Source organism: Macrobrachium rosenbergii, chromosome 1 (assembly GCF_040412425.1).
Source record: "Macrobrachium rosenbergii isolate ZJJX-2024 chromosome 1, ASM4041242v1, whole genome shotgun sequence".
In the NCBI taxonomy this organism is placed as follows: Eukaryota; Metazoa; Arthropoda; class Malacostraca; order Decapoda; family Palaemonidae; genus Macrobrachium; species Macrobrachium rosenbergii.
The window spans coordinates 65,038,270-65,062,825 of NC_089741.1; the positions used below are offsets into that span (position 1 = coordinate 65,038,270).

At 33.5% G+C, this 24,556-nt stretch overlaps 1 protein-coding gene across 1 annotated transcript; it reads left to right on the forward strand.

Moving 5' to 3' along the window:
* Positions 1 to 4,320: 4,320 nt before the first annotated feature.
* LOC136839195 (neprilysin-1-like) lies at positions 4,321 to 24,306 on the forward strand. The gene is given in 19 exon segments (XM_067104921.1): positions 4,321 to 4,415; positions 8,198 to 8,247; positions 8,562 to 8,662; positions 9,343 to 9,467; positions 10,583 to 10,715; positions 14,121 to 14,229; positions 14,479 to 14,612; positions 15,023 to 15,225; positions 15,445 to 15,636; positions 15,828 to 15,923; positions 16,056 to 16,197; positions 18,257 to 18,465; positions 18,915 to 19,091; positions 19,531 to 19,631; positions 19,753 to 19,815; positions 21,829 to 21,962; positions 22,321 to 22,466; positions 22,920 to 23,084; positions 23,988 to 24,306. Coding segments are annotated over 19 exon segments (2,493 nt in total). The 5' UTR covers positions 4,321 to 4,382; the 3' UTR covers positions 24,168 to 24,306.
* Positions 24,307 to 24,556: the final 250 nt, after the last annotated feature.

Sequence of the window (24,556 nt, forward strand, 5' to 3'; positions counted from 1 at the left end):
ATTTTTGTACGTGATTCATTTTATCTGACATTAAACAGGTTAAAAAATAAGAAACGGGGTGTAGGTCCTGACCGTTTTCGACTTTATTTGTGCCATTGACGAAGGACTGATACAATGTTTTGAAGTTAAATATATATACTACAAGAACAGTAGGTTACTGACGAACATAAACAACCGTTAGAGCTTACACATATTGGACAGGTCGGTGTCGAGGTAGGAGTGGACTTTAAAAACTCATTTGACTAAAAATCACAATAGACTCTCAGGGACATTTCTGATAAACAGCCCATACCCCACCTCATTTTCATCCACACTTTTTAAGAATGGAGGCGGAGTTTGAAACCATTAACATTACTACCCTCGTATTGGCAAATATGATAATCCTATTTTCATACAACTACCTTAAATGTTTAAACAATTTACAAATTTCTTGTTTTGATATTAAAGGATCAAGTTTATACATCCCTTCATCTGATATTCATATTATGGTTGTAACTTTCTTTTATAAAGCTAGATTCAATGATGTTCCTTTCCAGTGCATTATTAGAATATATAAATCGTTTTTTGCAACTTTTATATTGCCAAAGCATGATTGTTCTCAAAAACATGTACAAATATAGAAATGTTGAGATATGCATAAGGGAACATTGGTATATGCTGTTCATGTTAGTTTTTTCCAGTGCTATCAACTGGAAGGGCAAAAAGGATTGTATAAAGTTGTCACAAGACATTAGATGGAATTTTATAAAGAAACACCCTATAGTATTGTTCAAGAGTTCTTATAAGTACATTTTTCAAAAGAAATTTTGTAAATTGTTTAAACTTTAAATGCGACATTAATACCAAAATAGGATTAAGATGAGGGATATCTTTCGAGGGTAGTATTATTATAAGTTTCCAAACTCCAGCAAATTTTTTGTGTTGTGGTTCTTTCTGGTTTTGATACATGGTCTGTTTTTGCCGCAATTCAAATGAGTCTATTTGATTTTTATCAGGATATTTTAAAGCGCCACTCCCTACCTCGACACCGACCTGAGTGGGGATATGTAGGCTCTAACGGTTGTGTATGTTCGTCAGTACTGTTCTTGTAGTATATATATTTGTGACTTTCACACTCTGTATCAGTCCCTCGTCAATGGCTTGGAAATAAAAGTCGAAAACCGGTCAGGACCTACACCCCGTTTCTTATTTTTCACCTGGTAATGTAATGTGATAAATGAATCACGTACAAAAAGTGATAATAATCATCAATGGATACCACGCGCCCTTCCGATCTTTCTGTGTTCTTTTCCCCATCTTGGAATATGCCGTCAGAGAATTTGCTGACGCCTCACTCAAGCTCATACCAACAAGGAACACCTGCGGTTTTACGTGAATGTCGGGATGAACAAGTGATACCAAGATCGTTCATAACCAATTCCTTGCTGAAATTAGAAGACCAACCCTTCGGTGAAATACAACGTGCCATATTGGAAAAGCATATCAATATCAAAACATTGGAAACCAAAAGAATTTTGAAGATCTCACGAGAAAAGACGACATTTTGAAGCCTCAATACCACCAGATTGGAGAGATTCCTACGTGAATATTGTCATGTGAAGATGAGGAATCAAGTGTATCGGAAACTGAAACGAAACACGATAATAAAATGAAACTGTTGATTGAAAGAAGCCTTTGGACCAACAACGCCAATCATGAATGTGTCGTCAACTTATCAAACAAACAGCTGGATAGAAATGTAACTAGTCCCTTAGGCTACGGTTTAAACTGCTTTATCTCCTGGCGGAAGGAACAGTGTGGAAATAACTAAAGGACTGTGTAATTTGGAAAAATATAGCAATTTAACGAATGAAGAAGTGAACATGGTTAGGGAGTGATTTATGGAAGTATGAAAAAATCAGACACCACAAACGTCCCCAAAAGATTTATGGTTGCTATCAATGAACTGAAAAAGATAAAATATACACATGACAAAAGCAGATAAACCAGGCGCTCTTGTAATTTTAAATAAAAGTGAATATATAGAAAAAATGCAAAATCTTTTAGGTGATGATAACACATATAAAGAACTAAATAAGAACCCGATAGACAATGTGAATAGTGTTTTCAATAAGAAAGTGAAAAAAACCTGTTAAAAGGTAACGAAAGCCTTATAAAAGAAGTTGTGTGTGACCTCTCCCTCCATCGCTACCAACTTTCCTGCCACCATGTCAGTTGGTACAATAAAAACTAGCGAAGTACTTAAAGCTACCATCTCAAATGCAAATATCAAGAATAATGTGGACCTGATAAATAAACTAAATAGTGTGAGATTAATAGTGAATCCAGGCTTGTAGGTTTTGATGTTGTATCACTATTCACAAAGGTGCCAATAGATGATCTGATGGCGTTTTATCTGAATTGTTAGAGAACACACAGCTGGATATCCCATTTTCTAAAAGTACTTTAATTGAACTGATTAAATTATGTATAAAAGATTGTAAATTTGAATTTAATGGTAAATTTTACTCACAAAATTTTGGTATGGCAATGGGAAACCCTCTATCCCCAGTGTTAAGTAACTTATATATGGATTTTTTGAAAAGAAAATTAAACAACATAATCCTAATGTAATGTAATATGGTTTAGGTATGTTGACGACATAATTTGTGTATGGCCAGGAACCAAGATGTAAAAACTTTTTGCCAAGTTAAATCAATTAGTACCATCAATTAAATTCACGATGGAAATGGAAAATGATGGGTGCTTACTGTTTTGGATGTCCTCATACGAAGAAATAGTAGGGTTTAAATATAGTGTGTATAGAAAACCCACTAATATTTCTTCCTATGTGCATTTCTATTCTGGACAAAGCAATAAGGTTAAAAGTCAGTGTTTTCATCTATGTTTTTAAGAGCATTACGGGTATGTAGCCCTGAATATATTGATGATGAAATAGATAAGATTAGGAATGCAGGCAAAGAAATTGAAATATCCTGATAGTGTATTAAACAGTGCATTTGAAGTGGCAAAAGACTATGTATCAAAACCAGAAAGAACCTAACAACACAAAAAATTTGCTTGTTTTGCCTTATAATAATAATATGAAAGATATCCCATCTTCTTAAGAATTTTGGTGTTAATGTCGCATTTAAGAACAATACAACAATGAAAATGTACTTATCAAGAACTCCCCCAGACAATACTAAAGGGTGTGTATATAAAATTCTTGTGTAAGTCTTGTCAGACAACTTTATATTGGCCAAACCGGGAAAGCACTGGAAAAAGAATTGAACAGCATAAGAAATGTGAGATGTGCACAAGGAACAGTGGTATATTTGTATATGTTAGTGAGAACAATCATGCTATCAACTGGGAAGGGCAAAAGATTGTATATTCTAATAATGCACTGAAAGGAAACATCATTGAATCTAGCTTTATAAAAGAAAGTTACAACCATAATATGAATATCATTGGCGGATGTATAAACTTGATCCTTTAATATCAAAAGAAATTTGTAAATTGTTTAAACTTTAAGGTAGGCAGTAGAGATGTATGAAAATAGGATTATCATATTTGTAAACACAGTACGAGGGTAGTAGTTAATGAGTTTCCAAACTCAGCCTCCATGACACCTGCCAGGTGTGGATCTGAGGTGGGGTATGGTCATTTATCAGCAATGTCCCCTGAGAGTCTATTGTGATTTTTAGTCAAATGAGTTTTAGGCCACTCCCTACCTCGACACCGACCTGAGTGGGGATATGTAGGCTCTAACGGTTGTGTATGTTCGTCAGTACTGTTCTTGTAGTATTATATTTGTGACTTTCACACTGTGTATCAGTCCTTCGTCAATGGCTTGGAAATAAAGTCGAAACCGGTCAGGACCTACACCCCGTTTCTTATTTTTCACCTGTGGTAATGTGTGATATATATATATATATATATATATATATATATATATATATATATATATATATATATATATATATATATATATATATATATATATATATATATATATATATATATAATTGTTTAAAGGTTTAAGGAACATGGTAAGCTCATCTGAAATATGATGAGAAATAAATTATTTTGTTTCTTAATGAAAAGTTCTTGCCATGAACCAAATTTAAGGAAATTGCAAGCAATAGCTGGCACACATTATTTGTTCTTCCTTTAATCACTGGCGAATACCAACTTCAACTTCATCCTTATCCGATAAGGAATTTCCGTACCGTAACAACAAGCAGAATACGCAATAGAGATTGTTCCTTTGCAGTCAACGCTTCGTTAATCTCAGATCAAACAAAAACATGACAATCATTTATCTTCTTAAAATAAACGGTGTTCCGATAAGATTACCTTCAAAGATATGAAAACCACGTACGCAGTCAGTTATCGAGATGGCGAGTTCGAAAGAACACACAAATCTCCAGGTATGTTTTATCATGCTTCACGTTCTCAGAATCGGCGAACCTAAGTGAGATTTCTGCCATTAAGGGACATTCAAGTGCGGGTTAGATATTCATTTTGCGATCCTATTTACTTTTATATGAGTACCCATGTTTTAGGATATATATAACATTATTTTTGTTTGTTAATCAGTTACGAAACCTCCCCGATGACGCCCGGACGTAATTTTCATGAGGAAATAAGGCTGATACCTGTATTTTTTGCAATGTAACTGAAAAAAGTTTTGTTTTATTAAAAAAAACTAGAACTCTGACAAAAATGAACGTATAATTTTTATAAAAAGCTTCAATTTCCTCAGAATTAACTGTCTTCTATGGTAAAGCAGAGGGGTATAATGAACTTAAATTTTCTCCAGAAGCCACACTACAAAATTTACGACGACAACGAATTGCTGATATACAGGTGGCAAAAATTTGGAATGTTATAATTTGTTTGAATTATATATTTGGTCTGGGTTTTGTGGCCTTCATTCTTTGTAGCTTATCTTCATCATTTCTCCTTGTTTTACTTGCTAAGTCAATCACATTTGATTGGAAAATAGATATACCATCATATGAGTATTGTGGAAAATGATAAAATTAAAAGTATATTTCATTAGGTGATAAAAAGGGTATTTATTTTTAGTTTTGAGGAATAGATTTTTTTGATTAAATCCATCTTCCTTCGGTCCAGTCTATGTAATGATATGGGCAACAAGCAGACACACTACACGCAATAATGAATACACACAAATACACACACACACACACACACACTGTCACACACACATATATATATATATATATATATATATATATATATATATATATATATATATATATAGATGTGTGTGTTTGTTGTCATATCATTACATAGACTGGCCTGAAGGAAAAATATACACACACACACACACACACACACACACACACATATATATATATATATATATATATATATATATATATATATATATATATATATATATATATAGATGTGTGTGTTTATTCTATATCATTACATAGACTGGGCCTGAAGGAAAAACACACACACACACACACACACACACACATATATATATATATATATATATATATATATATATATATATATATATATATATATATATATATATATATATATATATATATATATATATATATATATATATATGCATATGCTGTTGTAAAATCAAAAAAACTCATTTCGATGATTCAGATTTGAAATGCAATCTACCACAAGAGTCTATTTTTTATAGACTGCTTAGAATAAAGTTTATTGGTCATTAAATGCATGAATCTAGAATAAAATATTTTATTAACAACAGAATGTTGTTACATAAAAGTCTCTTCCCATTAAATGCCTATATTAATGAGCAAATGAATAACATTTAAAGGCATGACTGGTTAAGGGATTTCTTGAAATCAGGTTAACTTTTATAGCAGGAAAATGATCTTGTATTACCGAAAAATCTCTTAACCATCCGCTCTGTTTCAGTTCAGGGATCGTCTGTGCCCTTTCATGTCCTCCTGTGTGTATATAAATATACTTGCCCCAGGTGTAACTCGGGGATTTATGTGGGATCCACACGAAGGCTCCTGAAGGTACGCATCGACAGTCATAGAGGGTCAGTTTCTGGACAGGCAGTAGACTCACGAACCCGGAACATTCCAATATAAGAACTCACGCTAAAATCTGTTAAACATACATTGAAAATAAAGATTTTAAAATCATCGGACAAACACCCAACACCCAGGCATTACCCATTTTAGAGTCCTTGTTGATCAAACAACTGGTTCCCCCATTAAACACGCAGTCAACAGCAACTCATCTTATCTTGTCTTGAGGTGTATTTTCTTCTTCTTTTTTTTATTTTTAGTCTCCTTCCACTTATGTCTCTTTTATTCTGCTGGAAGGTTGGTCCAATAGTTTGTGATATTCTGCTGGAAGGTTGGTCCAATAGTTTGTGAATTTTGATAGATCTTGGTTTTTTTTATATGTATAACTTTAAGTGTAAAAAATTATGTGGTGTTTTTATCTATTTTAGAACACTTGAAGATGTAATTATATATGAAAATTACGAGACGTCGGAAAATAAATATGTACAAGAAGAACAAATCTTAATTATCCATCAGCCGTGTGTTGTGTGTGTGTATGTATATGTATATATAATTATATATATATATATATATATATATATATATATATATATATATATATATATATATAAATATATATATATATATATATATATATATATATATATATATATATATATATATATATATATATATATATATATATATATATATATATATATATATATATATATATATATATATATATATATATATATATATATATATATATATATATATATATATATATATATATATATATATATATATGCTCGCGTTTGTGTGTGGCTGGGAGTATGTTGAAGCTCGACCGTACGTGTGCGCTTTTATGAAAACTTTGAAAACCACGAGAAGACGATCACTCATGGTTTTTGAAAACTGATTCCCGATAATATCAAGCGCAATAACCGTTTAGGTATTAAAGCCAAATTATTTGCAACGAATAGAATTCCTCTGGTAACATTCAGGTCAATGGGGAGGAAAGTAGATGTACTGAACTTAAAAAAAATTGAAATATTCTTAGAAAAAACTTTGCTAGATAATTCTGCTCATTTTATAATTTCGTTAATGTAACCCAAACAACGCAACGGGAATGTGAATGATTTATATGTTCATTCTTTATACAAACTGATTGCTGCAGTTTACTCAATCATTCATTCAAAGCTTTCTGACTGTTAATTAACTATTTATTTATCATTCTTTTCAAGAAAGAATCCGGATCGGACAATGCCATAGTTCTATAGTGGTTGTTTGTGATGCGAACTTGTCTTTAGTTCAAAGTTTTGAAGGACCCTTCAAGACAGAATAAAGTCATCGGGTTCCTGAATCTTTAGCTTAAATATAAGAATTAAGTATTTAAACAGTACAGAAGAATATTAAATTCAAAAGATAACTTTCGTCTTTGAAAATCTTTATCTTATCTATTGACAAGTGTTTGGGCAGATAAGCCCAGTCTTATTTTTTTTTTTAAGTTATTGAAAGATGTATTCATTACTATCATTGTTTTATATAGAACGTAATATACAATGAAAATGCAAAACTTGATGTTTGTGTTTAAAGCGCAAACTAAAGTTTTCAATGAAAAGGAACGTACCTAGATATCTCGTGGTTATTATTATCTATATATATCTATATCTTATCTATCCAAATGACATTGCGTTCTTGTTTTCAAGTACCTGTAAATTACAAGGTAATTGTTTAAAGCTTTCATATTTTAAATTATGTGAAAAATAACACACAGTTGCGGGATTTATAATGTGTAACGCCAGAAAAGAAACGGGATTGGTAATTATGATCATCTTTTTGGTGAAAAATAACGTCCTACATTCAGTGATGTCTGTACAATATCTGTTATAATCGACTTTGTTGAAAGTTCACTTTTAAAACACCCATTATTTTAAAATTCTTGTTTTAATTTGTGATATCGACGAAAATGGAAAATATCATCCGTATGATCTCTTAGTAAAATTTAAGCTAATTAACTAATTAGGAAATTTTTTATGCACTAACACGCTGAAATGTATCACAATAGAATTTCCTGTGTTTGGGAATCTATAATTTTTAGTGCAAGCAACAAATAAGAGATCCATTATTTTTTCTCTCACTCTCTCTCTCTCTCTCTCTCTTTTCAGAATGTACCAGCGTCTTTACAGATTACGGAGGAAGGCCAACCTCCCGCCAGGTATTTATTCTCTGTCTGTCTGTCTGTCTGTCTCATCTATGTATCTATTTATTTATCTATATGTGGCATTTGATGCCTTTTTCAGGTTAGTAATGATTTTGTTTCGATAACAAATTTTGACAAAGAAGACGAAAAGTCAGATTTGGAAACTGTGACATGTTTTGATAATAATATGAACGTTGTGCCAAATTAACTTCCATGAAACCATTGATATAAAGTGTTTCCTGAACAACTCTACGCATTTCTGTTATGATAAAAACTTATATTTCTTCACTGACATGCAAGACTACTCATCCCTCATCTTCAAATTCTAGGCCACATGCGATTCACTGCAGAAGAAGCTTTAAAATTTTTTTCGGCGTAGGCCTAATCGCAGCAGTAGCAGTGATCAGCACACTGGCTGTTTTTTTATCAGGTAAGTAACAGGATTAGCTTTACATATGAACTTTTCCAGTAAGCCAATTATAAATCATTTTCATGTACATTTCGCTCAGTTAAAATTTACCTTTTTTTTATTTGAATTGATTTAAAGTGAAACGCAGGATCCGAATTACCTAAAATATTCATTACCTTAAGTTTAGCAATATCCCATTTGCAGTCAGAACACAGAAAGTTTAGTTGTACTTCAGCCAAACAAGAACCATCTTAGCGTTGTGTGAAACAGAATTTATTTTAGCTATTGTTTTATTTTCAGCCTGTACTCGGCATTTCTTTACTATGGCATTTCTTCTAAACTAGTGAATTTAATGACGTGGTACTGTAAAACTGAATATAAAATATAAATACAGAGATGGTGAACGTCCAACAGAAATTACCACAATTAAAAATTGAATCAGTCTTGCTTCGAATATGCCTTTCCTGACATTTTTTTTCTAATGAGATCATCATTAGACATTAATATAGTTTTCTTTTTTGCTTTTTAACCTTTCTGTGTTTTTAAATCACTGAACTGCAGTGTCATTTTGCTTGGATTTATTCAGCACATTTCATAACAATACAAACCTTCCTTTGACCTTTAGACTGCTAAATGATGCACTAAATGCTTTACCAACAAGGTCTAAAGTAACAATTGTGACCTAACCGTTTTCAACGTAGGCTCAGGATGGCACAAGAGTAACGTTGCCCGAGGGAGTGTCCAGGAGGTCGGTTTCCGTCGGCCTATGTCCAACATTCCAGTTCATCTCTACGCACCTAAAAAAGATCATCCTTTGGCTGAAAAGGTATTTAGTTCTGTGCATATGATCCTGTGATAAATATGAAAGTAATTACGTTTAATGAGAACGAAAAATAAAGTAAAAGGAAATTTAATTACACATACAAAAATGGATGGCTAATTACGACAAAATTGACAGTTGAAGCTGAAGTAAAAGAAAGAAATTATACGGAAAAGGGACAGACGTTTATCACTTCCACAAAAAAATCTCAAACTTTAACCAAAAAAGATTTTATTTCAGATGATATGACTTTGAGAAAAACAGAAAGAATGATAATCATGGTTAAATTAACATCTAAAAGGGAATTCAAAGGAAGCGGTAACAAAGGAAAGTAAGTTATCTCTGGGCACCTAAAACCGATCAAATTTTAATTATAAGCTTTTAATTTGTCTGGACATGAAGGCAAAGAAATATTGCAGTTAAATTTATGATTAGCAAGAATGAAAACTGAAGTCAAAAGGAAGGAAACTCATTCCTCTGTGCACCGAAAAACGATTAAATTTTAACAAGAAGCTTATTATTGATACGGATATAACCATGGGAAAATATACACATATAATTACGATTTGATTATGAATAAAAAATCAAATTAAAATCACATTGGGAAGGAAATGAAATTCATCTCTACCAGTGAAAATTACACCCTGGCCAATCAGATATTAATTTCTAAGGATACGATCGTGGCGAAAATCGAAGGGTAATTGTAACTCATTTAAGAATTAAAGGTAAAGTCAAAAGAAAGAAAAATACAAGTGAAGGGAAATTAATTCATGTCTATTCACCTAAAACGATTAGATTATTAAACAATTAGTATTTATTTCTAGCTACATTGCTGTTACAGAAATGGGGTAATTATGAATAACTTGATACTCAAAACTTGAGTCATTTTCTGACATCTGAGAAAGTTCACAGACAAACAGCTGAAAGATCTCGGAATGCGCTAATTGTCCTTAAAACAAATGATTAAACTTGTTTCATCTTTTCGTTAGGTTTATGAGGTAACTGAATCAAGAGTACGACAGAGGAAACGGATAAACAATTTCAGCTTTGAATGAAGAGATGTATTATTCAGTCCTTTACGTACTTTCTGCAGAACTCAGAGCCTTGGGATTTCGTTTCAGATATCAAAGTCTACGGCCTCCCCTTCGGAAGAAATTCCTTCTGGAGAGAATAATATATACTTCGAAGAACCATCGGAAACCAAAAGAGGGAATGACACTGACTTCTGCACCACTCCAGCTTGTTTGATAGCTGGTGAGTCATTCCTGCTGTCTGTTGCTCTGATATCATTCGTCACTTTTTCTTGAATCAATGATTTGTAGGTTTTCTTAACTTTTTTCTTTTTTCTTTCTTTCTGATTGATTTGCATTATTTTTCTTTGCTCCAGCTTATATTCTTAATTATAAATATCTTTCCGTTTCTTATATCGACGCGGTTTTCTTTTAATAATCATGTTTTTTTTATTATGAATATCATTGTTCTCTTCATGTAAACAGACTTATTTTTTCTTCTAATTTGATGTCTTTGCTGCATTCATTTTATCATATTTTGTTATTCTCGAACCATGGCTTTGTATTGACGGATTCCCTTTAGTGATGGTCTATAATCTTTACTTTTTTCCCACGCATGCAGTGATCATTAGGTCGTTACTGTCAGCCTGATTACAACTCTTTATACATACTTTGTAACCTAGAAAATGCTTATTGACTGAAACGACCAAAAGACATCTTTCCATGCAAAAATTGTAATGCATCCAGGCTATTACATGAAACCAGTTCTTCATTAAAATGGTTGGTCTTTGAAAGCAATAAAACAAAAAACCGTGAATTATAAGTCCACCTTTTAAGCAAATTTCACTAAAGAGACTGGTACAATAACTTGTTATATCAACATTTCAAATGTCCTTGAATATATGATACCAAAAGTAATTGCGGCATCTACTACAGTCACTTTTATTGTCATCATTAATGCTATTTGGTTGTTGATTTTATTAGATGCTAGTTTAACAAGAAAGCATGGTAATATTTCAAGACTTATAAGTGTGGTCTAGTAAATTTTTTCTTGAATGAAAATCGAAAGTTACGGTAAGATAAGTTGGGAAGACACCAAAGAGAATGGATGAAATGTAAAAGACAGAAAATATTTCAGCTCAGGTGAGCTGTGAAACTGCAAGGAACCTTCAGTTCCATCTAGTGTACTGCACGAGGACAATAAACAGAAACGTCTACTGGCTGAAACAGTGTAGAAATATAGAGGTTGGAACATAGGGTAAGAAATAAAATTAATGGGAATCTTAAAAATAAAATAGCATATGAAAGATAGAACACTGCCTAAAAGCTCAATAGAGGTTTAATCACTGTCCAAAGGAGTTTTGATGTAAAAAGAAAAAAAATATGTGGCCACGATTTACATATGAAAACTGGTAATGTTACTAATTAGAGCCACATGAGTTCTTAAATCTTCACGAGATTTGCCAAATTCTATTTAAAGATCGTCAGATATGTTATGTTTATTTCACGGGTTAAAGCCTGCCACTAATAGAAAGGATCTGAAAATACATATTAGGTATGGTAATCTAAAATAGGATGGTTTTTAGTTGTAATAGCATCTACAGGTATCAGCATTTTCTGTATACATCGCAAACTGTTCAGAAACGTTTGTAGTTTTTTTTTCAGTCAGTTACAGGAGAAAATGAGCATTCACTTTGTTTCATGATTAAAGTTAGGAGATTTTGCAGATAATAGTTTCAGTGAATCCCTCTAGAATTTCCGATTAGACAGCTGGATTTACGAGTAGACAGCTGCCCCATGAAATCAGGTAATATACCTTTTTTCAAGACCGGTAAGAAAACAAATCATTGCTTTAGTTGAGCCGTTTGTAAGGACGATCTGCTAACTCTGCTTCTTAATTATATATTTGTGCTTATATTTTGTGAATTCATGAAAAATATTTTTACATACAGTAATACATCATATGAAAGACAACTGGTGCCAAACATATGAGAAACCGTGAGCAATGTTTCAGATGTTCTTAATAAAAGGAATCAATTTGGAAATTGTCAATTGCAAAACAATCAATAGCAAGATCACCGAGTGGTAAGTTCATTTTTATGTAAGAAAAAACAGCTTGACTTATTAGGAGACCAACTGACAATACCTGACATGGAATAGTTTAATCCTTTAGTTTCTTAAACACACACACACACACACACACACAATTTAAAGGCAGTAAGCCACAGAGCTAGTGATAATGGTTTTGACTCTCTTCAGTAGATTCTAGCATGACTTGTGATCATCTCTAATAAAATCTCTAAGCTTCTGAAGTGTAATTAACTTTATCCGGATTATTCATGCACATTTATCATCATATCTTATACTACACGCTGGGAATAAACTCTGTTGATGTGATTTCCTTTACGTGGGAAAAGAACTAATTTACACCTAATGACCAACGTATATACTTTAGGAATTTCACACTGAAAATCTACCAGTGCTACGATGAGCTCTTAATGTAACTGAAGGGTGCAAGGTTATCCTTGGCCTGTTATTCTTATCATATAATATATTTACAGCCTTTCTTTGCCACAGATGAATTTTCTATTTTTTGTATGTAAAACATTTACGTAAGGAATAGCACTCATGTTTGCAAACTAAGGAAGATGGAGTGAGCTATATGCAATGACTATCCTTACGATGAGAGTTTCGTGATTCATTATATGTATTGTAATCTTTGTGGGATTTTGTCAAAGTATTTTCGGATATTAGGATGCATAATTTTTGTATACTAGAAAAGATTCTCTGTCGTGAAGGTAATCACCTGAACTAGACTGCATAGCTGAGTCTATATAATTAAACATCTCCTGCATATATTTTTTTTTACCATTTGCCTTAATATCTCTGATAAAAATAAAAAATGGTGTTTTAGTTTGTTTTTGTTTATACATTTTTCCTTTCCCCGGTGTACTATTGTTTTGGTATATACATACTGGTTTGATAATAGAATTTTCTGTAATTCAGCCTAATTGCTAGTGGTCATTGTCAGCCAACCTTGCCTTAGCATTCATTGACCTAGACGTACCTTTTTATTGTTTGTTATTTCCCGGATATGATAATGTCCTATCCTTTTGCAAGCTCAATTTGAGTTTTCTGTAAGATTATTCCAATTCATTTACCATTCTATAGTCTTCAAAAGAGTACTTTTTTTCAACAGGTCTACTTTCAAGTTGCTTCGTAGAAATATAAAGTATCCATAACTAAGCTAATCTATTGTTCCACAGATATATTTCTTTCTTGTTTCCCTGCCAATATAAATTCAAGGCCTCTCGTTATTTTGCATCTGACAACCCATCCACTTCCAAAACTTATCTATCTTTGCATATTTAGGTGGATCACACTTTTTGCTCCTTCTATTGAAAGGTCACCTTCCGCTTTGTTGTTACGAGTACAAAGTCAGACTTGCTGGAAGCATGTTCACTGTGGGTTAACTAGCAATTAAGAATCACATGTCCAACTCTCAGACAAGAAATTTGAAATTTGAATCATATTACTATTCAACTCGAACTCAAACTTTTCTTAATAGTTCTGGTCTCCCTTTCATTCCTGCTTTTTTTATAAGCAAGTTAACTTCCTCTTTTTTATTAGTTTATTTTTATTTTTACAGCTGAGCAGCTTGCAGGAGCAATGAATTTGTCTGTTAACCCATGTGATGACTTCTATCAGTTTGCCTGTGGTGGATGGATGGAAAACCACCCTTTCCCGGAAAATGAAAGGTATGTCGAAGCAATGATCGTGATAGCAGAAAGATCAACAAGATTACAGGAGCCTCTTGTCCGTGGCAGGGTTCCCTCTTGGCTATGGAACCTCAAAGTTGGTGTTTTTTTTTTTTATTTTACATATGAACAGGGTGTCTACACAATTATTCAAACAGGACAGTCGCTGCTCTTGTTAGCCAAGTTAAAAACACTTATGTAAACAAACTTGACACGCTAATTTATTACATCAAAATTATTAATTAACAGAACTGGCGTTTACGACGAAGTTGTCCACGAGGTGAACCGGAGAATCATGTCGATCTTGGAGAGTGAAGCTGACCCAGGTGATCCTCTCCCTCTCCATATGACTCGTACTATGTACTCCACTTGCATTGACACCAGTGAGTATGAATCTTACTACCATTTGCTAATTCAAAGGATCATGAAATTATTTTCCAAGGAATCGCAACTGAATGTGACTTATTTTGGGGTTCCACACTGAGCCAAAATTTAGGTTTTCTGTAACTGAAATAGACTGGTCAAACTGGAGGAAAAGGGACAGCAACCTTTGAAATTGCGCTAAATGATTAAACTGGTATTCATATGAAGAATGTATGAGCTCAATCAAAATTACAATCTCAAATTCTTATCTAATTACCATTTAATTGTATCTACTTTGCAATATTAAACCGAAATCAAGAATTCAAAATTTGCCTAGGATTCAGTTTAAGATGCTGATGCTGAATAGATATAGGGAGTTAAAACCAAGTAATTATAAAGCCTTATCTATATTTGTTTTCCTATTAAACAGATGCAACGGAGGCCTTGGGTTTAGAGTCATTAACAGACTCTTTGAATAAGCAGGGAGGTTTGCCCATGATTCTCGATTCATGGAATTCATCATATTTTGACCTCCACACAGCCCTTGTCAATCTCCGTGACATTAATGTTTATCCTCTCGTGGCAGTGGGCGTCGATAAGAATCTTCATAATACTACAGAAAATATTATATATGTAAGTTTTCCTACATAACTTACGCAGGTATTCTTAACTTTAAGAATTTCACTCATTTATTCCTGACCCGGTAAAGTAGTTTTAGCTGTCTTTTCTGAGGTTTCATATATTTTATAAAGTTCTGAAAAATAATTTACATTTCTGATAAATCTGAGATATAATCATCTTTAATATTACATTACTTTTCATCGTCACTGATTTTTTTTTTTTTTTTCCTAGCTAAATGCTGGTACGGTACCCCTTGGTGTAGGTTTGATGGCCAGTCCCCCGGCCATAATTTTGGAAGCTTACAAAACATTCATGGCCGGAGCCGCTAAATACCTAAGGGACGAACTTGAACACTCTGTCACAGATGAGGAAATAGCTCAGCAGGTGGATGAAGTTATTCAGTTTGAGTCGGATTTTTCAAGGGTAAGCAGTTCACTGGTTTTAGTCGAACGTTGTATCTATCTTTCTCTGGTGTGGGGACTTAAGACTGACAGAACTTCATGAGTTAATGAGAGACATACAAATTCTTTGTTGAATGGTTTGGAGGCATAACCAATAATTCAGGTAAAAACTGATGAAGAACCTATTTTCGCAACTTGATTTCATCGTAACAGATGGTGATCGAGGCAGCTGGACAGGCAACAGACCACGTTTGGTTAACAGATGTAAACGAGATTCAAGAATACACAGATGCGGGAACCCCAGAAATGGTAATATTTTTCCGTTGTTAAATCCCTTCAATTAAGGTATCACAGTTTTTATGATGTCTGTTTTTTGGGAACTGGTTATAATACGAAAAATTGGAGATAATTCAGGGCCTTTTTAATTTTCTTCATTTTTAGTTCAACTGGCTGTCTTTCTTCAAGCAAATTTTTAGCAGATCTGAGGTGATTGTTACATCTGAGGAACCAATTTTGTCTTTCAATGGACCTTTCTGGTCGGAGCTCAGTAACTTTCTCAATGCGACAGAGCCACGTACACTCGGTAGGTCTTTTAAATATGCCAGAAACTTTAATGTATACATGCCATCTTCCAAACTTGAAAACTGCTCATAAAGAAAATTTAGTCACGAAGTTGGCTGCTTTCGGGAACCCAGTTGTCTTTTTTGTTTTCTGTTTTTGGCAAATCTGTCTATCATGCTTCTATATATCCTTTATATCCTTTAAAGTTCAGAATAAGGAATGGATTGTTACAGAATACAACAGATAATGACATTAGATTATTTCATTCATGGTATGTCGTGATTGTCCATCTGTAAGATTAATTAATTTCGCAGTTCAAGAAATATTCACTGAAAATACCTGACATTGTACTTGACTTAAAGAATCATCAGAGGAACGAATGTGGAAATAGGCTACTGGCAAACAGAGCACTATATACAGCCCTCCAGTTCCTTAATAAACAGTTGATTATCATGGCACTCAGTGCAGTTTCAGGTATAATTCATAATGTTTGTCACGCAAGAGTGTTCGGTTCCCGCCTCTCTCTCTCTCTCATACTTCAGTTAGACAATAACGTGCTTAATTACAATTACGTGTTTTCTTCAATGTGCCCTATCTCCCAAGACGTTGCTGGACATGGACTTCCTCGATTACGCGAGGACGTGAAAAACAAGTAAAAAAAAAAAATGCTCCGAAATTTCTGCGGCGCAATCGAGTTTTCTGTACAGTGTATAATCAAGGCCACCTTAAATAGATCTATTGTTTGGTTGTCTCGGTATAATGCTGTATGGGCCTCAGTCCATGAAACTTTAGCCACGGCCAGGTGGTGGCCTGTCCTATAGTGTTACCAGACGCGCGATCATAGCTAACTTTAACCTTAAATAAAATAAAAAATTATTGAGGCTAGAGGGCTGCAATTTGGTATGTTTGATGATTGGAGTGTGGATGATTAACATACCAATTTGCTGCTGTCAAGACTCAGTAGTTTTTTAAGATCTGAGGCCGGACAGAAAAAGCGCTGAGAGACAGTCATAGCCATCTCAACAGTTTTCTTTTACAAATAACTGAAAGTCCTATGGGGACTATCGACACCAAAGAACTTGCAGTCAGAAGTTTTGAGGTGTATGAGTTCAGTCTGTGCTGAAACCACTTTTGCCAGTTTGTTACTGAAATTGCAAACTTACTGAAAATACAATGCTAGTTCAGTCCAGTTCTTAGTTTACTATTTAAAGCGTCCTAACAGGGAACTGACATTAGTTCTCTAATCCTAGTGGCAATGAAACGACTATAAATCTTTGTCTTTGACCGTCATAACTGTATGTTTTCTTTCTTTCGTATTAATTAGATATATTTGCCGTTATAACAGTATACTTTATTTTTTCGTATCAGTTAAATACATTTCCGAAACTTACACAGCATTAAACATTATCAAGAAAAGATCTTTACATTTTGCAGTAGAAAAAGAAAACACTGAGAATATTCAGAAAGTTGAAGAAATGAAACATATACAAAAGCACCAAAAAAAAAAAAAAAAAAAAATCAACCTTCCAAATAAGCAACTGTGCATAAATGCAATAAAATAAATTAAAATCTCAAAAATAACGATGAAGCTAAAAGGGGACCAATAGATACATACGAAGACTTAAACTACAGAACATCTGTGACCTTGACGCGCTAAATTTAGCCTTTAATCGATCTCCTAAGAATAAATCGTCTTTAAAAAGCTTCCTAAGGAAAAGGTTTTGCAAAATTCGTCAACCTGTACAGGTCTTAAAGTAACCAGTTAAACACACACACACACACACACACACACACACACACACACACACACACATTATAGTTTTTTTTAACAAAATGGTCTACTTGGAATTTGCTGCCCCTATGTTGGTTTAAGTTAGGTCAAGTTAGGTAAAGATGAATACCCTTTGGCGAAAAGACAGAGAAATTTCTGTTTGATAAAAATTTACCCTAATGAAAAAATACTCAATATCCTTGACGTTGGAAAGAAGTTTAACTGAATAATAAATATTCCCTACATCGTAAGCTTACATGAAACACTCTACAGGAAATATTTGCCTTAAGAGATACTGCACATTCCTCAGCAAATGCCATCGGCTGGTGGTGGATATACGAGATGGCCCAGGAGACAACTTCATACTTGAGGGAAATTGAGCTGGAATTCATCAGTGCCATCGGAGGGACTGCGGTCAATCGCACTTCGCACTGCTTGATGCAAACTCATACTAATCTCGCTTTTGCCGTCTCCAGAGGCTACGTCAGTAGATACTTTTCTCCAGCAGCTAAGGAGGAGGTAGAGTCTACTGTATATATGCATATGTTACTCATAGTAGATAAAGTATTAAGAAACTGTCCAAATTATTACATTTTAGCTGTATGTCAACAGATTATCTTTATACTGATTGTCTTTTTTATTAAGGTGAAGGACAAAGTATTTATCTCCCTTGCGTTCAGCTAGTATGTGTTGACATTGCTCCAGCATCCCTCTATCGCGAGAATAAACAATAAAAAAAAGAGAAAAGAAAAAGGATAAATAACAGACAATACTTTTCAAAGATGGAAATTTATGAGAAATAAGAACATAAAAAAATTAGCCGGGATTTCCCAAGTTTACTGGTGACAGGATTAACATTTAAATATTTGACAATTCGAGAATTTATCCAACTAGTAATAACCAAAGCAAACTCGCTATCTCCTGCAATTCTTTTTCTCTGCATTGTAATGAGAAGAAATATTTCTTAGGCATCACGACTGGTAGAAGACATAAGAGCTGGTTTCGAATCCTTACTGGATGAAAATACCTGGATGAAGCCGGAGGATTTGGTAGTGGCCAAGGATAAACTGGCAGCCATCGAAGCTTTCATAGCTTACCCAGACTGGATCCTGGATGACAATGAACTTACATTGGCTTATGGTGGCGTAAGAAAATTAAAAAATTTATATTGATCTTCGAATGTTTCATCTAATCTATCTATGTATTCTTGTCAAAATCATAGTATTTATCATAGACATTACTATGTTGATGATCCGTTCCAAATGCTTTTATCACAAGACAGTTCTTTAATCAAATGTTTTAACTTATAAAACTCAAGACTATTTCTTGATGAATACAAAATACCCCTAAAATTGTGAAATACTTTTCTCATGAATAGTAAGTAACTAAAACAAACTCTGAATGTCATTCAGTATCTTCACGGCTAGAATTCTGTATGACAAGATCCCAAATTAACCATTGCACATACTTTAATGCTGATAATCAGTAAAACTGAAAGGAAATACAATGTATACACATCGGATATTATGGTAACACGAAGAATTCAGTTTCCACGAATTCTTATTTTTCTTCATACTCTTTCAGCTAGAAATCACGAGTCAGGAACACTACAGCAACATCTTGAAAATTGGACGATGGTTTGATTTCCATAGACTTCAGTCCCTTAGAGAGGAACCTGTTCGTTCGTAAGTAGATCTCTTTATGAAAGTACGAAGATTCACATAAGTTTATGCGAGATACTGAAGTTCCCATAATCTAAATATTCGAGATGTATCCTTGTTCTAACATCTTGACTATCATTTACAGCTTTGCTCTCCCTCCAGCTATTGTAAATGCCTACTATAAAGCAGAAGACAATACGATCAGTAAGTAATTATTTATATTATTAAGTTTTACAATCTGTTATGTATATAATTTCAGTTTAATATCTTGTCCCTTTGCGTGAAATAGCACTAAATCGTGTCATTCATTATTATTATTTTTTTATTTTCTTTCCTTTCTATTTTCAAGGTGAAGGTTTCAAGGCACAGACAATGATTGCTGTTATGCTGATTTGTACATTCATCTTTCTGCCAAATTTTTTTAGCCACTAACTAATGGCTATCGTAAAGGTAACCTCACAAACAAAATTGCTTAAACAACATCAACAAAGCCGTAAAAGCAAAAAAAAAATAAATAAATAAATAAAATTATAATAAAGTAAAAACAGGAACCAGAATGAAAAGTAACAAGGAAATTATGACTGGGAGATTGTCTAAATGTTGCTCTCTCCATTTCCCTGCTTCACGTACGCCAGGAGGTCCCTGTCATACCACTTGAAAGTAGGCTTTTTGAAAATAATCCTCCTCGTAGTCAATTCTTCTGCTAAAACAATGCAAAATTCCCAACACGCCAAGGAAATGATGCAAGCTTTCTCAATCCATATCAGCAGGCACTTATGATTGGTGCCATTTGGAAATGAGGAGATCGCTCCCTGTGTAACATCCCAATGGTTTATAATCAAACGGTTGATGAAAAGAGCTTTTTGTTCTGAATTCTTGGAAGTAAAGAGACGAGAAAGACATATTTTATTGGCGTAAGAATAAATAAATGGAGAAGCATAGCAGCAATCTTTGCCCTTTCCTTCAAAAAAAACTTCATGTAGAAGATAAGAAGTACAGAAAAAATGGTTGACTTAAATATTACATGTTACATTTACAACAGTATTTACTATATATATATATATATATATATATATATATATATATATATATATATATATATATATATATATATATATATATATATATATATATATATATGACTATTTATCACATCACCGTGGCCGACTGGTTAGTGTGTCACTGTAGTCCTGATTCCTCGTCCGTCGCTGGTTCGACCTCACGGGACGTGTGGACTTATTATCAACTAAAATTCCCCTTCGGTAACATATATGAAAATATATTACTCCGAGGTAGAGTGAATTGGATATTAAAGGACGTTTGTAGCTTTCTGATTATATATATATATGAATATAAAAAGGCCCGTAAAACACTATTTAAACTTTGCAACCATATATTTCAGGCACTTGCTTCTGTGCCCCTGTTCACTGGTAGAATATGGACATATGAAATGTTACAAGGGTATATATACAAAGCATATATAGGTGTGGCATTAAGTCTCCAATGGTATGCAGGTGACCGTTTCCTAGGATTTTCCTACATATCAGAGATACTGTCCATTCCATAAGCTGGAGGGGGGCGGAGCTGGTTGTCAAAAGTAGCTGTCCGTACAAAAGAAAGATGCTGGAATCTGCTATCATCAATCAAACCAACAATATGAACTTGTCAGGAGGACATTGGAAATCGGACGACATTGACGCTTTAATCCTCAGACCGCTTCTGAAGAAGGTGACCCAGAGAATACGACCTCCAGAATCGTCGCCAAACGGAGTTAATGAGGCCAAAAACCACTAGGGAATTGGTTATTCTCCTCCTTCTAGGAAACGGTCACCTGCATACCATCGGAGACTTAATGCCACACCTATATATGCTTTATATATACCCTTTGTAACATTTCATCTGTCCATATTCTAATTAGTGAACAAAGTACAGAAGCGTGCCTGAAATATATGGTTTACATTTAAATAGTGTTTATGGGCCTTTTTATATTCATATTACACTGTGGTATTACAGAAAAACATTCATATATATATATATATATATATATATATATATATATATATATATATATATATATATATATATATATATATATATATATATATAGTGTGCGTGTGTTTGTTTTTATGCATTGTTACTACTTCTAGCCCCACTTAAAAGTGTGACCTTGTTTGACAAATCTTTTGTATTTGATTTATAAAAGCTCTTGTTCACCTCACAGCATTCAGTTTTTCTAGCGGTGACTGCGCATTTTGGAAAACCCTTATTTTGCACGCGACAGTCTCGCTGCTCTCAATTACGGCGGAATTGGATTTTTCATGGGACACGAAATGACGCATGGATTTGACAGCATTGGTATGTCTCTTTTTGTGGTATTCATTAACCAATTAGCTTAGAGGGATATTATAAACACTGGGTACTTACACTCAACAATGTGAATTTTCGCAAAAGCTAAAAATTTGGTAAAAATCATCTAGGTTTTTTATTTGTAAAGCTTCTATGAATATGGAAATAAGTGCCTCAATAGCAGTTTCCACTAATATTTTATGTTGACCAAAATGAAACTCATTTATTTATTTATTTATTTATTTATTTATTTATTTATTTATTTATTTATTTATTTATTTATTTATTTATTTATTTATTTATCTATTCACTTACCTATTTATTTATCTTTATCTGAACCTGGTAAATTAACGTAAGCTCTCTACAGGTCGACTCTATGACAAAGATGGGAACCTGGCTGAGTGGTGGAGTAACGAAACCATCCAGGCTTACAACGAACGAGCAATGTGCTTCGTTGATCAGTATAGTCAGTTCTATCCTCCTGAAGTGATTGACGTCGGGTTAAATGTCTCGGTAAGATCTTGGAATAGATTACTGTTAATCGTGTCTGGCCAAATATGTATTACAAAGGTGTTAGATTTACGAGGGAATGAAGTCACTTTAACTTAGGTTAGTTTGACCTATTTTGCTACCAAACCAATAAAAGACGGTTAGGTCATTGGAATAATTCCGTATAATCTAGAATTGTACAAGCATGTTTTGCTGTAAGAATGTCTATTTTCAGTATTATGAAATTTCATTATATTTAAGGTTCAGGGTAATATATTAGAGAATTATTGTCATACAGAAATCTCTTTAAATACTTGAAAACAGGAGTAAACCCTCTGGTATTGCCATTCCATTCAAATTGTTACCTAGTTTGTGCATGCCTTCCTCAAGATAAAAAAAAAAAAAAAAAAAAAAATAAAATCTGATGCCAGTATGGAGTCATGTTAATGCATTATTCTTTGACCTAACTGCAATTAGGTAAATGGATTAAGGACATTACCCGAAAATATAGCCGACAACGGTGGAATTCGGGAAGCCTTCAGAGCCTATCAGCTGTACGTCGACCGCCACGGGGAGGAGCCTAAGTTGCCTGGTCTGGAAGGGTACACTCCAGAGCAGATCTTCTATCTGGGATTTGCCTACGTGAGCATGGAATATGCAGTAGCATAGAATTGTTCGGAATATTTTCACTTTAAAAACCTTTAATATTGTTGGCCTTTCTTGCTACTGGTGTTTTAATTCCATATTTATCCTTCGATTGCTATACAAAGAGAATTATATTAAATATGATCAATTTCAGATTGAGTAACCGTTAGAATAGCAAGTGTAAATATTAATTGTCTAATATATTAATATTAATATACTAATATATATTAATATTAGTATATCAGTATTAATTGTCTAAAAGCAAAATCACCTTCTATTTTTGTCTTAAATCAAGTAAATGCTTTGCAATTTCCGACAAGAAAGGTTTACTTTCATTTGCAACATGATTCTGTTAGGTAACAGAGAGTCTGATGAAACTTAAAAGCCATTATTTGACTATAGCGCCTGTTTTAAAAGCATAATTAACGATACAGAGATGAACGGGGAACTTGGCCTAATTCTTTGATTATTGTTCTAATCTAAGTATTTTTTTTTTTTTATAAAAGGCAATCATTTTCTTTTACTTATGTTCGTCTCTAAAGACATGTAATTCGATGGATGACTTATAACTGACAGGGAATTTCTCACGGTACTTATTGATTTATTTGTAATTCATATTTAGGCATCGCGACTGAATTTTATACGGCTGATTATTGCATTCAGAGTTACACATTCTACCTTTTGCGACATAAAATCCAATTTGGCTGATTAGTCTTACAGGAAAGAGCATTTAATAGAAATTCAATTAATAAAGTCATAGAGCATTACAATTTCCGTTAAATGGATCTGTTTTTATCATAATTAATTCAGTATTAATAGCTATTATGAACAGTCTTGAAAACTCCCAAGCCAAATAAAATCTATTCGCATCTCGGTTTCAACTTAACCCTTTCTTTGCAGACCTGGTGCGTGCATTCAAGTGCTGCTATGATGCTTGAACAGCTGGCACTGGATGCCCATTCCCCAGCCAGGTTTAGGGTCATAGGACCTCTTTCCAACGACGAGGATTTCAGTCGTGTCTGGAACTGTCCTGCTGGGTCACCTATGAACAGGGGTGAAGACAGATGCTTACTGTGGTAGGCTCAACTCGCACATTTTTGAGCTTGCAGACTTCTGAGGTATTTACACATCCTCGTGGAAATAATGTTAAAATTTGCTCAAATGCAATTGTTGTTCCGTTGCAGTGTCATGGATGAAATCATCTAAACTGCTTTGTTGACCGATTGATTTAACTTTCCTATCGTTGTAACATCCGAACAAATTACACTAAGGCTGGAGAAGGAACTGTATAAAGATGAAAAATAATGGGCAAATTTTATTAATGCCAATCATCGTTTTCAGTTGACTTTAAAGTCATTCGATTTAAAAAAAAAAATATTATTGTTATACAAAACAGGTAATTTCCGTTGTTTATTTATACGTATGCAGTTCTTAGTAATAAAAAATGAATTCGCCCCGTTCACTGGCAT